The sequence below is a fragment of the Hypomesus nipponensis genome, chromosome 23 (genome assembly GCF_054491055.1).
Source record: "Hypomesus nipponensis isolate SF chromosome 23, ASM5449105v1, whole genome shotgun sequence".
Taxonomy (NCBI): domain Eukaryota; kingdom Metazoa; phylum Chordata; class Actinopteri; order Osmeriformes; family Osmeridae; genus Hypomesus; species Hypomesus nipponensis.
Window position 1 is genome coordinate 4,860,741 of NC_140383.1, and position 13,511 is coordinate 4,874,251.

At 48.4% G+C, this 13,511-nt stretch overlaps 1 protein-coding gene across 3 annotated transcripts; it reads left to right on the forward strand.

The window, feature by feature from the left end:
• Positions 1–1,371: 1,371 nt before the first annotated feature.
• On the forward strand, positions 1,372–13,055 carry srpx (sushi-repeat containing protein X-linked). 3 transcript variants are annotated; one of them, XM_084689727.1, is made up of 10 exons: positions 1,372–1,534; positions 7,067–7,123; positions 8,832–9,023; positions 9,368–9,544; positions 10,444–10,570; positions 10,739–10,860; positions 11,057–11,236; positions 11,955–12,088; positions 12,570–12,691; positions 12,813–13,055. In XM_084689727.1, the coding sequence occupies exons 1-10, from the start codon at positions 1,471–1,473 to the stop codon at positions 12,991–12,993; spliced, it is 1,356 nt and encodes a 451-aa protein (XP_084545853.1). In that variant the 5' UTR covers positions 1,372–1,470; the 3' UTR covers positions 12,994–13,055. The 3 variants fall into 3 exon arrangements, with proteins under 3 accessions (XP_084545853.1, XP_084545854.1, XP_084545852.1); XM_084689728.1 differs by lacking the exon at positions 7,067–7,123; XM_084689726.1 differs by lacking the exon at positions 1,372–1,534 and having other exon boundaries at positions 6,856–7,123.
• The last annotated feature ends 456 nt before the right edge of the window (positions 13,056–13,511 follow it).

The following is a 13,511-nucleotide window of genomic DNA, read 5'->3' on the forward strand; positions in this document are numbered from 1 at the left end:
TTCAAGGAAACATAAGGCCTGCCAGTTAAAGACGGTATTATTATCTACCTGGGTATGGTTCACTGGCTGCTTCTGTAATTACAGGTGACTGACTGTCTAGTGGGGGAGGAGTGGGGGGGGGGAGTACAATGAGATGTTCACTGCTGGAATCTTAAGCAGTCAATTTAGCAAGGTCAACAGAGTAGCATGACCTCACCCACCCCACCCCCACACTGTTTCAGCTACTCTTCTTCATACAGATAAGAGACTGGCAGGTTTCACTACCAGGTTATGGAAACAGGACAGGTCAAGTCCCAGTTTTCACACCTCGGTGTCCCTGTGTGGGTGTGTCCCTGGGCTTCCTTTCCTCCACCCTCAGCTTCCTGTCCTCCACCCTCAGCTTCCTGTCCTCCACCCTCAGCTTCCTTTCCTCCACCCTCAGCTTCCTGTCCTCCACCCTCAGCTTCCTGTTTTTCACCCTCAGCTTCCTGTCCTCCACCCGCAGCTTCCTATCCTCCACCCTCAGCTTCCTGTCCTCCACCCTCAGCTTCCTATCCTCCGCCCTCAGCTTCCTGTCCTCCACCCTCAGCTTCCTATCCTCCACCCTCAGCTTCCTGTTCTCCACCCTCAGCTTCCTATGCTCCACCCTCAGCTTCCTATCCTCCACCCTCAGCTTCCTATCCTCCACCCTCAGCTTCCTGTTCTCCACCCTCAGCTTCCTATGCTCCACCCTCAGCTTCCTATCCTCCACCCGCAGCTTCCTATCCTCCACCCTCAGCTTCCTGTCCTCCACCCTCAGCTTCCTATCCTCCGCCCTCAGCTTCCTATCCTCCACCCTCAGCTGCACACACTCTCACACCGGCTTGACCTGGGTCGACCTGGTCATGACACGGTTGTGTGGGTCCTAGTGTTCTGACCGAGGCCTCTGCCTAGGGACACACACATCATGGGGGTATTATTAAACAAACAAACACACACACATCGCTTCCAGTTTCCTGTGAAGACAAGGAGCACTTTGACACCTTCGTGTGGAAACTCACATAAGGAGACTTCAGAGAGGGGCTGGCGGCTAGCCAAAACTATGGGTGCTTGCTTTGAGAATTAAACAGTGGTTAGTCTTTCACCAGCCCTGTTCGTTCTATCACCAACCCCTTTCCTCTTTCTCTTTGTAATTTACCATCTGTGACATCAACTTGTATGCTACAGGAACTATAGCCTATGGCAGGCACGGCACTCGTTGAAATACAATTATAGAATTTTAATGGTTGATAGACGTCTACTATTATCTGATATTCTCCGATTCCCTGACGTCATGTCCTTGTTCAATCAACTGTACGCTGCTTGTGTGGCTGCCAGGCTTGGGCCAGATCCGATTGAGATCCGCAGGAAAACCCTCTCGAGTTTCTGGAGCAGGAGGCGGGCCCGCGCAGGAAGGAATGCGCTGGAAGTTTTCCTTTACTTTTCTAATGCTGAAGTGACCCGCGCGTGAATATGGACACCTGGTTGGTAGTATTTTTGCTGGTGGCTGTCCAGCACTACACCTCAGCGTACGAAGGTAAGGAATGGATACAAAAATGCACCGTACGCGTTAATATAATAAGTGGCTTTGTTGATTACCTTAAAGCTATTTAAGTTAGTCTCTAATAAACGTTGTCTTACAGACCTATTCACCGTGGTCATTTCCTTCCAGTGCGTCATTGTAGTTTTTCTGTTGGTGCTTGGCCTTTACGCACGGGGCTAACTCGCGGTTGTTACCGCTAGTTTTTGGTGAGCCACATTTTCTGTTTACGTGGATGGGGTAGAAACTGGGGTGAAAGCGGGGGGAGTGCAGTGCGCATCTGGGGAACGACACAGAAAACCCGCGGCATGACACTGGCGTCAGAGTCCGTAAGACAGTTCTGTCTGAACTGAAACGTTAATATTTTGAAACTTTGACCATACTACCGATGATATCACTCCAATAGCCTAGGGAGGAATATTATGCAATTTAAGCAGGGGCAAGTGTGTAAAAGTCGTATCTACGACCTTTTGGTGGTAATTGAACAATGCATGTAGTCATTTGAGATCTTCATGTTTGAGCACGTTGTCCTTCTATAATGAATACATTTAATTCGGCCTGGTTTAACGGAAAAGGGTACTAGGGCAAGGTCCAACGTTTGGCTGCAACAATGAATCCTGTGTTAGGGATGAACTGCAAAAATATCGACCAACTCAGGGGACACAAACACTGCTGCACACGTGCACATCACTGATACACACTGTATCAGTCTATTCCTCTACCCCCCCTCTCTGTCCCTCTGTCTCTCTCTCTCTCTCTCTCTCTCTCTCTCTCTCTCTCTCTCTCTCTCTCTCTCTCTCTCTCTCTCTCTCTCTCTCTCTCTCTCTGTCTCTCTCTCTCTCTCTCTGTCTCTCTCTCTCTCTCTCTCTCTCTCTCTCTCTCTCTCTCTCTGTCTGTCTGTCTGTCTGTCTGTCTCTCTCTCTCCTTCTCTCCATATCTCTCACTCTGTCCTTTGCTACTTCTTTTTCTTCTCCCCATTTTGGTTCTGTTTCATTCCTTCACACACACCCCAGGTCCTTCTGAAGGTATACTTGCAGGCAGAGCAGGATTCAGCCTGCGGTGACGTTTAGAGTAACAAGAAGCTGAAAGCAGTTCAAAGAGAACAAGAGGCTGGAATTAGGCTTCGATTGGAGAGTGTGTACGTGTATGTTTATGGCTCTTTGACACATGCGTACCTGCAGTGTAGAAGTGTAGAGTGTGTGTGTATGCACGCGTGCATGCATGTGTGTTGGCAAAGTGGTTCACCACTTCGCTGATCACACAGGCTGTAACATGAACACAAGCCGCTGGGATAGATTTATTCTGACAGGGTAAACACAGCTTGTCAGACTGCCACATATAGATTTGGGGTCTTTGTGGGTTTTTTGTGTGTGTGTGTTATCTGTGTGTGTGTGTTGCAATACTGTGTTTATTGCTTGTTTATTTTACAAGGGTGTTGTGTTTGTTTTGGGGGTCAGTTTGACTTTCCCTGTTGAATGTGTGTGTGTTGTGTATAGAGGAAAGTTCAGAGGATTGTATGTAACAGAGTGGATCCATATGATCAAGCTCATTTGGAGAGGGATGACTAGCCTGCCCTATGTCCTCACACACCCACACAAACTTGCACTGTCTCTCTCTCTCTCTCTCTCTCTCTCTCTCTCTCTCTCTCTCTCTCTCTCTCTCTCTCTCTCTCTCTCTCTCTCTCTCTCTCTCCCTCTCTCTCTCTCTCTGTCTGTCTCTCTGTCTGTCTGTGTCTCTCTCTCTCTCATACACACACACACACACACACACTTTCCCTCTCCTTATTGCTTGTAATGCAGTCACCACTAGTAAAAGTCAATCCAACCCACTGTAATGATATTTTCCGCTCAGGCTAGCTGTCCTTTTGCGGTTCTGTGCTGTAGTCATGTCAGAAACCTGCAACATCTGTGCTGTAACAGAACAAGCTCCCCAGCCAGCTCCCCTGGAACAGGGCAGGGCACTGAGAGGATGTCTTCAGTAACAGAGAGCGACTGAAGATACAAAGTATAACTTGTGCTATACAGTGTGTTGCCTACATTTGCTTATACTTTTACACTGCTACTTTGGCAATATGAGCACTAGCAATTCTCTGCCAATATCACCTGTTGAATGGAACTGAGTCAGATATAACTGAAAGTTAATATGGACTGTGAGAGAAAGAGAGAGATGGGGGAGAGAGAGAGAGATGGGGGAGAGAGACGGGGAGAGAGAGATGGGAAAGAGGGGGGAGAGAGAGAGAGGGGGGAGAGAGAGATGAGGGAGAGAGATATGGGAAAGAGGGGGAGGAGAGGGGGGGAGTTGGTGAGGGGGATTAATGAGGATATGCAGGCACGGGGAGAATTTCATTACAAAGATAGGAGAGATGGGGCGGGAGAGGGATGGTGTGTTCCTTTTCTTCAGTCTGATGACAGGACTGCTGTGGTTCTAGCCCTGCCATGGGCCTCTGACTCAACTAGCTCCATCCCTTACAGATAACCTGCCGGTCGGACGGTCCCTTCCCTCAGGATCAGTTGTTCACAGGGCTTTGACAGGGGAGAGAAGCTTCTTTGCGGTTACCCCTCACGTCTCTCTCTCTCTTTATTTTTACATTGCTCTCAGTCTCTCTGTCAGTCTCTGTCTCTTTACATCTATCTCTCTTAGTCTATCTCTCTCTTTCTTTCTCTCTATCTATCTATTTATTCACATCTATCTCTGTCTCTCTTTCTCCACAATTCCAGCAGCCTGCACAACGTACTGATGTCTTCCCACTCTCCAAGGAGTAGTTTGTTCTCTGAGAGAGGGAGAGAAGAGAAAGAGAGAGATAATGGAGAGAAGGAAAGAGAGAGAAAGAGACGTTGATGCAGCTTAGAAATCCCACTTGGACCTGCACACAGAACGACCGGACAGACACCAGATTTAGATGGATGACTTCGGCCTCGATCCAGCGAGGTTAATACAAATACAAATAAAGACCAAACTGAGAACTTATGGTTCCTAGAGTTGCAGCTTTCCTTGTTTGAAGACAGCATGGTTGATGACACCGTTTCAAACCAATTAGGAATGGATTTAGTTTCGGCTGTTATTTGGATACAGCTGTGAGTTGACTGAATGAAGCGAAACAGCAGCGTGTGTGTGACAGATGTGAGGGATTATAATGTAATGATTTGTCAGACTGACAGGTGACCCACTGTGCCTACGTCCTAGCTAATTCTTGTTCCAAGGAGGGGTTTGCTTGTCCGTCTGTGCCTGTCTCTAGGGAAATATGCCACGTTATGTCCCCCCACCGCCACCCCCCCACACACACACACACACACACACACAGACCCCGCACATACACTCCACAGCTCAGGTGATGTTATTGCAAATAAAATCTTAGCCTTCCTGGGCATGTGATGTATTCTGTGCTATATAGATTTAAGCAGACAATTTGGAGAAGCTAGAATTATTTTGGCCCGCAAACCCCCCCCACCCCCCCACCCCTAACCCCCCCCCCCACCCCCCATGTCTGTGTGTCAAGGGCTGTGTTGTGTCTGTGTCATGGCTGGTGGTGTATGACTGACTGTGATTGAGTGAAGTTAATTATCGTGGGCTTTGTTTGTTGAAGTGTCCCTGGATTTAGTACTGAGCTGAACAGATGCGCACACACACACACACACACACACCTGTGACTTGAATTCCAGATCTTTCTCTGTTTCCCTTTGAAAGCCCTGGCCACATACATTCTTGAGATCCCCTCTCAGCCTGCTACATCTGATGCACCCCATCAGAAGTTGCCTTCACACTGTGTGATTGGACTTCTAAAACCACAGGGGTGTGTGTATGTGTATGGATGTGTGTGCGGGCCTGTAGTGTCTGGTATAGACAGGTAGTGCTTGTCTGACAGAATGACTAAGAGGAGAGGACCCAGACAGACGGAGAGCGCTTCTGTCTTACAGAAACCAGCAGCTAGTTACAGTATCAGGCTCTCTCCTCGACGCTGTGCGGTTGACAGGCTCCTGTAAAGCGGCTCTGGTGCCTGTCTGTGTGCCTGCCTGTCTGTGTGCCTGCCTGTCTGTGTGCCTGCCTGTCTGTGTGCGCTGCCTGTCTGTGTGCCTGCCTGTCTGTGTGCCTGCCTGTCTATGTGCCTGCCTGTCTGTGTGCCTACCTGTCTGTGTGCACTGCCTGTCTGTGTGCGCTGCCTGTCTGTGTGCCTGCCTGTCTGTGTGCCTGCCTGTCTGTGTGCCTGCCTGTCTGTGTGCCTGCCTGTCTGTGTGCGCTGCCTGTCTGTGTGCGCTGCCTGTCTGTGTGCCTGCCTGTCTGTGCACTGCCTGTCTGTGCGCTGCCTGTCTGTGTGCCTGCCTGTCTGTGTGCACTGCCTGTCTGTGTGCGCTGCCTGTCTGTGTGCCTGCCTGTCTGTGTGCCTGGAACACTTCTCCTCTGCTCCCTGTCTGTGTGCCTGCCTGTCTGGGTGCGCTGCCTGTCTGTACGCTGCCTGTCTGTGTGCACTGCCTGTGTGCGCTGCCTGTCTGTGTGCCTGCCTGTCTGTGTGCCTGCCTGTCTGTGTGCGCTGACTGTCTGTGTGCCTGGAACACTTCTCCTCTGTGTTGCTTATGGAGGCCTGGAACAGAGGACACATTCACTCCCCAGCATCCAGACGCACAGGCTGAACACCACCCTTCCCCTAACTCCCTCTGCTCTCCTCACCCACTTCCTGATTCTCCTGGCGATAAATATCCCATGTTGTTATCTTCTGTTGTTTGTAAATTGTACCTGGCTCTTCTGCCAATTAAACATTCATTATGTCTATTGCTCTCTCTCCCCCCTCTCTCTTTGTCCCATTATCATTCTATATATATATATACTGTATATATTAGCTGCATTATAGCATTTCCCTGCAGTTTGACCATACTCCACACTCCTTGTGAAATACAGGTATACGAACAACCAAAGAGCTAAGTTATCCTCAGTTCTGTCATGTGATCAGGTGACATCAGAGAGGAACCGTTTTGGAGGAGGTACACCACCCAGTAGGTATGGACTATGCTGACCACACAGCAACGTTCAGGAGAAAGAAACAAGAGAATAATGTCTACAAACAGGTCCGGGTAGTTATCTGCCTTATCCAAAACGTTTATTTTTCTCTTCTTTTTTTCTGAACGCAGACCTGGTGTGTGGTTGCCATGGTTTGGTCCCCCCTCTGCTTTTGAACCAGTCTCTTCTTAGAGGGGGTCGTTTGGCCAAAGCAGCTGGAAAGGGGCCATTCTGTTAGGTTCATGTTCCTAGCATGTGTCTTTAGAACCCTCTGGAAGCCTATTTTCTATTCTATTTGATTCTGGTTCTATCCCAAATATATAATTTAGCAACGGGTTCCAACACTACAGTCTGGATGCTGTGTCCTTTTGTATGGATCCTCTGGCAGACATGAACACAAACCTGTGGTTTTTGTTCAAAGCTGGAGTGTTTCGAAGCGTTGCTAAATGTTTTGGATGAATCCCTGCCCTCCGCTCTTGAACGCATCCCTGCTCTCCTCCTGGTCACCCCCTGCTCTCTGCCCCCTCCTCTCTGTTCCAGGGTCAGGATACTATCCGTATGCCGACGATGAGGACTCCTACTCTGGTAGATACAGAGGTAAATTACATGACATGCACACATGCAGCTACACACACACACACACATACACACAAACAAGCTTACACACACACACACCAAAGTAAACACACATGTACACTCCTGGATTTTTACAATATGAGGACTCTAAAGAGCAGATGTTCTTAATGATGAAAGGAATTATAGCAGATTAAGTGTTATGCCACTTGGTCTCCTTAAACGAGCCAGGCTACCCACCACTAGATGGCATCATGCATCTTACGTTTCACAATGATGTCAACGTAAGTTCCAGTTAAATTCTGGGGTCAGTTAGACAAGGAACATTATGCCTCCAGCCAAACCAAACTTCTGGATTCTCTCTTTGCCTTGTAAAACTCAAATTCTGGATTGCGTTCACTTACTCAACAGTAGTGGAAGACAACGCCAACACACACACACACACACACACACCAGCCCTCTGCCATTATTAAACGCAAGTCTGCAGTCCAGCTGGAGATGAGCCCACGTTAGTGTGGGTAATGAACCACACAATCAGGAGTGTGTGTAAAGATGTGTGTGTGTGTCATCAGCGAGTGTAACCCGTGCCAGCAGGAAATGGACTGCAGATTGGATGGAGACTGGAATACAAACCTTAAGGCCTCTCAAACTTGGCTTTGATGATAGGAATCTTTAAGCTAGTGTTGGAGGACAGGACAGATACCTAGCCAGCTGTGGAGGAGTAAGACAGTAAGACAGCTTCAGTGTCTTGACAGAGCTTTCCTCTTCATGATTGGGACCATATTGGTCAAGACGCAGACCCTGTTCTAGACTCAACCCTCATCCTAGAGAGCTATAATCCTGTAGCCTTTCTGCTCCAACCGTTTTCACAGCTAATCTTAGCCAGCTAATTATACCACTCATGTATGCTACGTTAGCTTTGGATTGCTACGGTGCTAAATGGATACATTGGATGATTGGGGCTGGAGGGGTAGCTCTCCGGTTCCAGGGCTGGACGGACCTGTAGAGATCAGAGATACTAATGTGGGGACCAGGCTTCAGGGTAATCAGAGAGCGAGAGAGCAGAGGAATCTCTGTGTCCACCCCACTCCTCATACCCACCCTGCAACTTACACAACTGCTGCTTCACCTCTCGTGTCAAAATAACTCTTCTGTCTCACACATTCTGTCCTCCCTCCCTCGCTTTCTCTCTCTTTCATTCTCAACCCCTCCTCTAATGCAAACACTTCTACTAAGCATCTTGCCACTTGGGAGCATGGTAAGTAAATAATTCAGGTCATTTTACCCACTTGGTCTTTAAGGGTTCAATGGATTGGTTGTCACAGACAAGAAGTCGTCCCACAAGAACTGCTAAAATTTTTCACGTGCACCGCTGTAGTATCCAACGTGCACTGCTGTAGTGTTTCAAGTATATTGTTGTCTTGGAGGCCTTTCATCTCCATGGAGACCTTGGGGTAAGTTTGGAAGCATATGGTTGCTAGGGGTTACCTGTAAAGCTGTCTGACAGACTGCCAGCATCTCTAGGTAGAGATGTTTCAGCAGAGAGAACATATTGTATAGAAGATGTTTACAACCATGGCATGTTCCTCTGTGGCTGTGCTGTACAGAAATATTGTTGTAATTTAGATTAGAATCACACCTTTCACAGCTTGACAGTTGGAGCGGTTTATTTAGTCCTTCCCTCCCCTGGAGGTCTAAGCCCCGCCCTGTCCCGTGACCCCCCTGTGTTCAGGGACCCCCTGGTGCGCCCCCATCAAGGTGAAGCATGGCGACGTGAGCTGTCGGGCCCCCCGCGGGGAGCACTACAGGAACGTGATGGGGACGCGCTGTAAGATCCGCTGCAAGAGGGGATACGAGATGCAGGGCCACAACGAGGTGCTGTGCATGGCCAGCAAACACTGGTCTGCCAACTACGCCTGCAGGGGTGAGAGGATCACACTCACACACACATACACACATGAACACATCTCTTCCTTTCTCACTCGCATGCACACACGTGTACTTATCATTGTGTGCACACACACTCACTCCCACATACTGAACATGGCGGTTTAAGACACAGTGCCTCGATGTATGTGGTCAGATGGCTGAGTGGGTAGGGAATCGGGCTATTAAAAGGATGCCGGGTTCGATTCCCCGGCCGGGAAATTGATGTTGTGTCCTTGGGCAAGGCACTTCACCCTACTTGCCTCGGGGGGGGGGTGTCTCTGTAAGTTGCTCTGGATAAGAGCGTCTGCTAAATGACTAAATGAATCCGGTGTCTGTCAGAGGTCCGGTGCCCCAAGCTGAACATGCCCGCTAACGGAGGCTACAAGTGCTCCGACGGCTCCTACTTCAACTCCCGCTGTGAGTTCTTCTGTTCCCCCGGATACACTCTGAAGGGCCAGAAGACTGTGACGTGCCAGCACAACAAGATCTGGACCGCAGCGGAGAGCACCTGTCTGGGTGGGTAGATGTGTGTGCCACTCTGTGTGTGTATAGTGTGTATAGTGTGTGTGTGTGTGTGTGATGGTTCACTCCCAGTCTGCAGCTGCTAGTCAGCTCCTGCCCCAGAGACCATCTACCTGAGTCATTATATGATGAATCGCATTTGGTCTGGTACCTGACTACGTTAATGAAACAAGACTGAAGGCGTGTTTCTAGACTGACTTAATGAAGACCTTTACGGAGATAGTCACGACGACTCAGCACAGCCAGGTAAAGCCAATGCTCATCTCGTACTTCAGGCACAGATCCAGACTGGGTCTGCTGGAGGATAATAAGTGCTTCAGTGTTGCCATTATGATAATCTCTCGCTTACACAACCGCCGTGGAAAGGTGTGATATGTGCAAAGCCGACATGGAAAGAGAGATTCTCCTCATCTGGTTTTTCCTCTCAGGCGAGGGATATGGGATTTATATCCCTCGCTCTCTAGTCTCTCTCCCCAGCTGGCTGCACTCAGTACACAGGTACTGAGCTGACAAATGACACCAATTTCACCCCCCTACAGGTGTATAATAATTGTATTTAGGTAATTACTTGCAGGGCTGAATATTGCAAGTTTCACTGGCTCGATAGGTGAATAGTAATCATTGAGTGTGTGTGAGTGTGTCTGTCTAATACTAAGTAGATGAAGTATATGAAGTGACAGATTTGACTTTCATTTACGAACACAAACTGGCATACACACAACGCCGAGAGGTTCAAAATTGCTTGCTTGTCTATTTTGTATTAAAAGGAATGAATAATTAATAAACATGAATAAAAGACAAACCATTTTCACGCTATGTAAAGAAAACAGGACATGTTTCAGACATGACAAGACATTCACAGACCTCCCCTTCCCTCCCCCCACCCTGAGTAGATGTCGACGCTCCGGTGATTAAGTGTCCGACTCTAAAGGACAAGTGGGCGGAGCCAGGGAAGCTGACCGCCAGAGTGACGTGGGACACGCCGGAGGGCAAGGACACGGCCGACGGCATCCTCACAGAGTCAGTACGACCTCTGACCTCAGAGACCTAAGACCTCTAACATCATACGTCTGACCTCCTAGTTAGCATGACCTCTCACATCCGGGCCAGTTCGGCGTGAGTCAGGATGTGAGTGGAGAGCTGGGCTGTGCTTGTCCAGGGTGTTGACACTGAGGCTGTGTGTTTCAGTGTGGAGCTCAAAGGGAAACCTCCCAGCACACACTTCCCCGAGGGGCTCCACAAGATGTCCTACACCGTCTACGACCGCGCCGGGAACAAAGCCTCCTGTCGCTTCTCCGTCAGAGTCCGAGGTGATGTTTCGTCCAATCATTCATTCATTCCATCAATCAATCTATTATTCATTCATTTCATCTTTTGTTTGTTTATTTCGGAACGGTCTCCTGTTTTGATCTGTGCTTTTGTGAACAGTGGTGTGGTTTTTTTGCGTGTGTGTTTGTGTGTGCGTGTGTGTGTGTATGCGTGTATGTGCGTGTGTATGCTGTGCAGTTCGTCGCTGCGGCCCTTTGACCCCACCAGAGAACATCTATATGAAATGCGACAGCGACGGGGACAACTATGGAGCCACCTGCCAGTTCAAGTGCACCGGCGGATACGAACTCCAGGGCAGCGCTGCACGGGTCTGCCAGTCCGGACTCACCTGGTCAGGCACTGAAACCAGCTGTGCACGTACGTACCAGACACGCACGTACTCTCACACAGGACCAATGGATAACCGCACACACATCCAGGGAAACAGGGAGACATACTAACAGTCCTCTGACATCTCATCTCTCCATCCTACCTGTCCACCCAATCACACACACACACACACACACACACACAATGGAAGTCAGAGAGATTGAAGGGTTCACTGGAGGTGAAAATAGACCTGTATTTCTGGTCAGGGTGTGTTGTCAAATCGATCAGAGGCATCATGCTGATCAATGCCACCCACTCGGGCATCGACCAGCAATGTCTGTGAGACACAATTAAGTGGGTTACTGTCTGAGGAGAGTGACTGCATTTTACTGCTGTAATCTCATGTAACTCTCTTATCGCTCTTTGTGGTCAATATTGCGGTTGCTGTTTTGGATGGGATGTCGTTTTTTATGATATTGTAGCGGTGCGTTATTTCACTTGTTGGACAGACCTTGACAAATGGATTTTGTATAGGATGGTATCAAACTGTGCTGTCCTGTTTAGGAGACTGCTTGCTTTGTCTGACAGCATGCTATGTCCCTTAGTGTAGGCCATTATGTCATGATTTCAGTCACGTTACATCTTATGTCACAATTTCAGTTATGCTGATTTGTGTTGTCATTATTTCAGTTATGCTATGTCACATGATGTCATGCTATGTCATGTTATGTCATGCTATGTCACGTTTTGTCATGTTGGATCGCAGCTATGAACGTCAACGTGGGTGTGCGTTCCGCCGCGGCCCTGCTGGACCAGTTCTACGAGAAACGACGTCTGCTCATCATCTCCGCCCCCACAGCTGCCAATCACTACTACCGCTTCCAGATGACCAACCTGCAGGTGAGAAGAGGGCAAGGTGGGGGAGGGTGGAGGGTGGAGAAATTCAATTGTAAGAATTTGTTGTGTAGTGTTGTAGTGTTCCCTGGCTACTGCAGCATTGTGTGTTTGTTTGTGTGTGTGTGTGCACATGTACGTATGTGTGTGTGTATGTGTAGTGGCTGAGTTGATGGGGAAGAGTAGTCCTTCAGCTCCTGGTAAACACTGGAAATGTCAAAAGGCAGAAACAACGCGGCTCCTCTCTCTAAATCAGGCTATTTTAGGCTTTAATGTTTTTGTCCACCCGTCAAAAATCCTTAAAGGGGAGCTGCCTCTTAGATCCCTGACCTTTTAAAGTGTCAACCCACAGATGACTGGGGTCAGATGATATGAGTCACCCGAACCTTGCCTTTTACAGATCAGGTGATGGATTTTTCGAAGAAATGTGTTGACATAACATTTATCAAGCTTATCATCATGTCCACCTGTGTGTGTGTGTCTCAAGCATGCACAGTGCGGGCTGGACCTCCGGCATCTGACGGTGATTGAGCTCGTGGGGATCTACCCAGCACAGATTGGACGTATGCGACACAGACTTATCCCTCCAGGGCTGGCCCTACAACTCAGGTAAACACACACACACACACTTCTCTACCATCCACACACCTGTCCTCACATGGGCTTCCTCAGACAAAAAATGCAAACATCCAGTTTAGCGACACCATTTAGTGTGGATGTGTCTGCCTAGGTTGCAGCTCCAGATTCCCCACAGTACCTTCACCTTGGTGCTGATAGACAAGCAGGGAACAGACAGGCATCGCTACACCTACCCCATCACCTCGGCCGAGATCTTCACCACGGTGGACACCTTCCCGCTCCGCAAGGAAGAGATGCTGCAGCAACAGGAGGCGGGGCATACCTGCCAGTGACCACACCCACCACTGCAGTGCACACTGCAGACCACCCCCCCCCCCCCACACACACACACACATCTCATTCTCATGGACAGCATCCTGATGTCCTCAGAAGAATGGGTTGCTCAGTGCAGTCATATTGATTCTTGTTTGTATCAGTGTGTATGTCTGTTATACATTTTTCTATCCGTTTTTTTTTTTTTTTTTTACTCTTCATTGTCTTTGCTTTAGTTACGAAACTGGATAAATCCTTCAGCTGTTTTTATATTTATGTTATAAATTCTTATAGCAGTGTTTCCAGACACGCTCGAAAATATGTTCATATTTGTGTGTTTGTGTGTATAGCACAGTGATGCTGGGTCATCAGTACACTGTCCTGTTTAGATTTCACACACAAATGAATAAATATCCCTTGAAAAAAGATTTACATTGACTATATGAAAGCATCACTTTTATGTTAGACAGCAAGGTGTGATAAAGCTACTTAATAAGTTAAAGTCAAAAACACCCATTTACACAACTCAGAGTTCACA

Coding starts and splice junctions, on each gene's coding strand:
- srpx (XM_084689726.1), top strand. CDS start 6,973: ATGTTTTGGATGAATCCCTGCCCTCCGCTCTTGAACGCATCCCTGCTC. Junction 9,024..9,367: donor TGCCAACTACGCCTGCAGGG/GTGAGAGGATCA, acceptor GGTGTCTGTCAG/AGGTCCGGTGCCCCAAGCTG. Junction 11,237..11,954: donor CACTGAAACCAGCTGTGCAC/GTACGTACCAGA, acceptor GTTGGATCGCAG/CTATGAACGTCAACGTGGGT.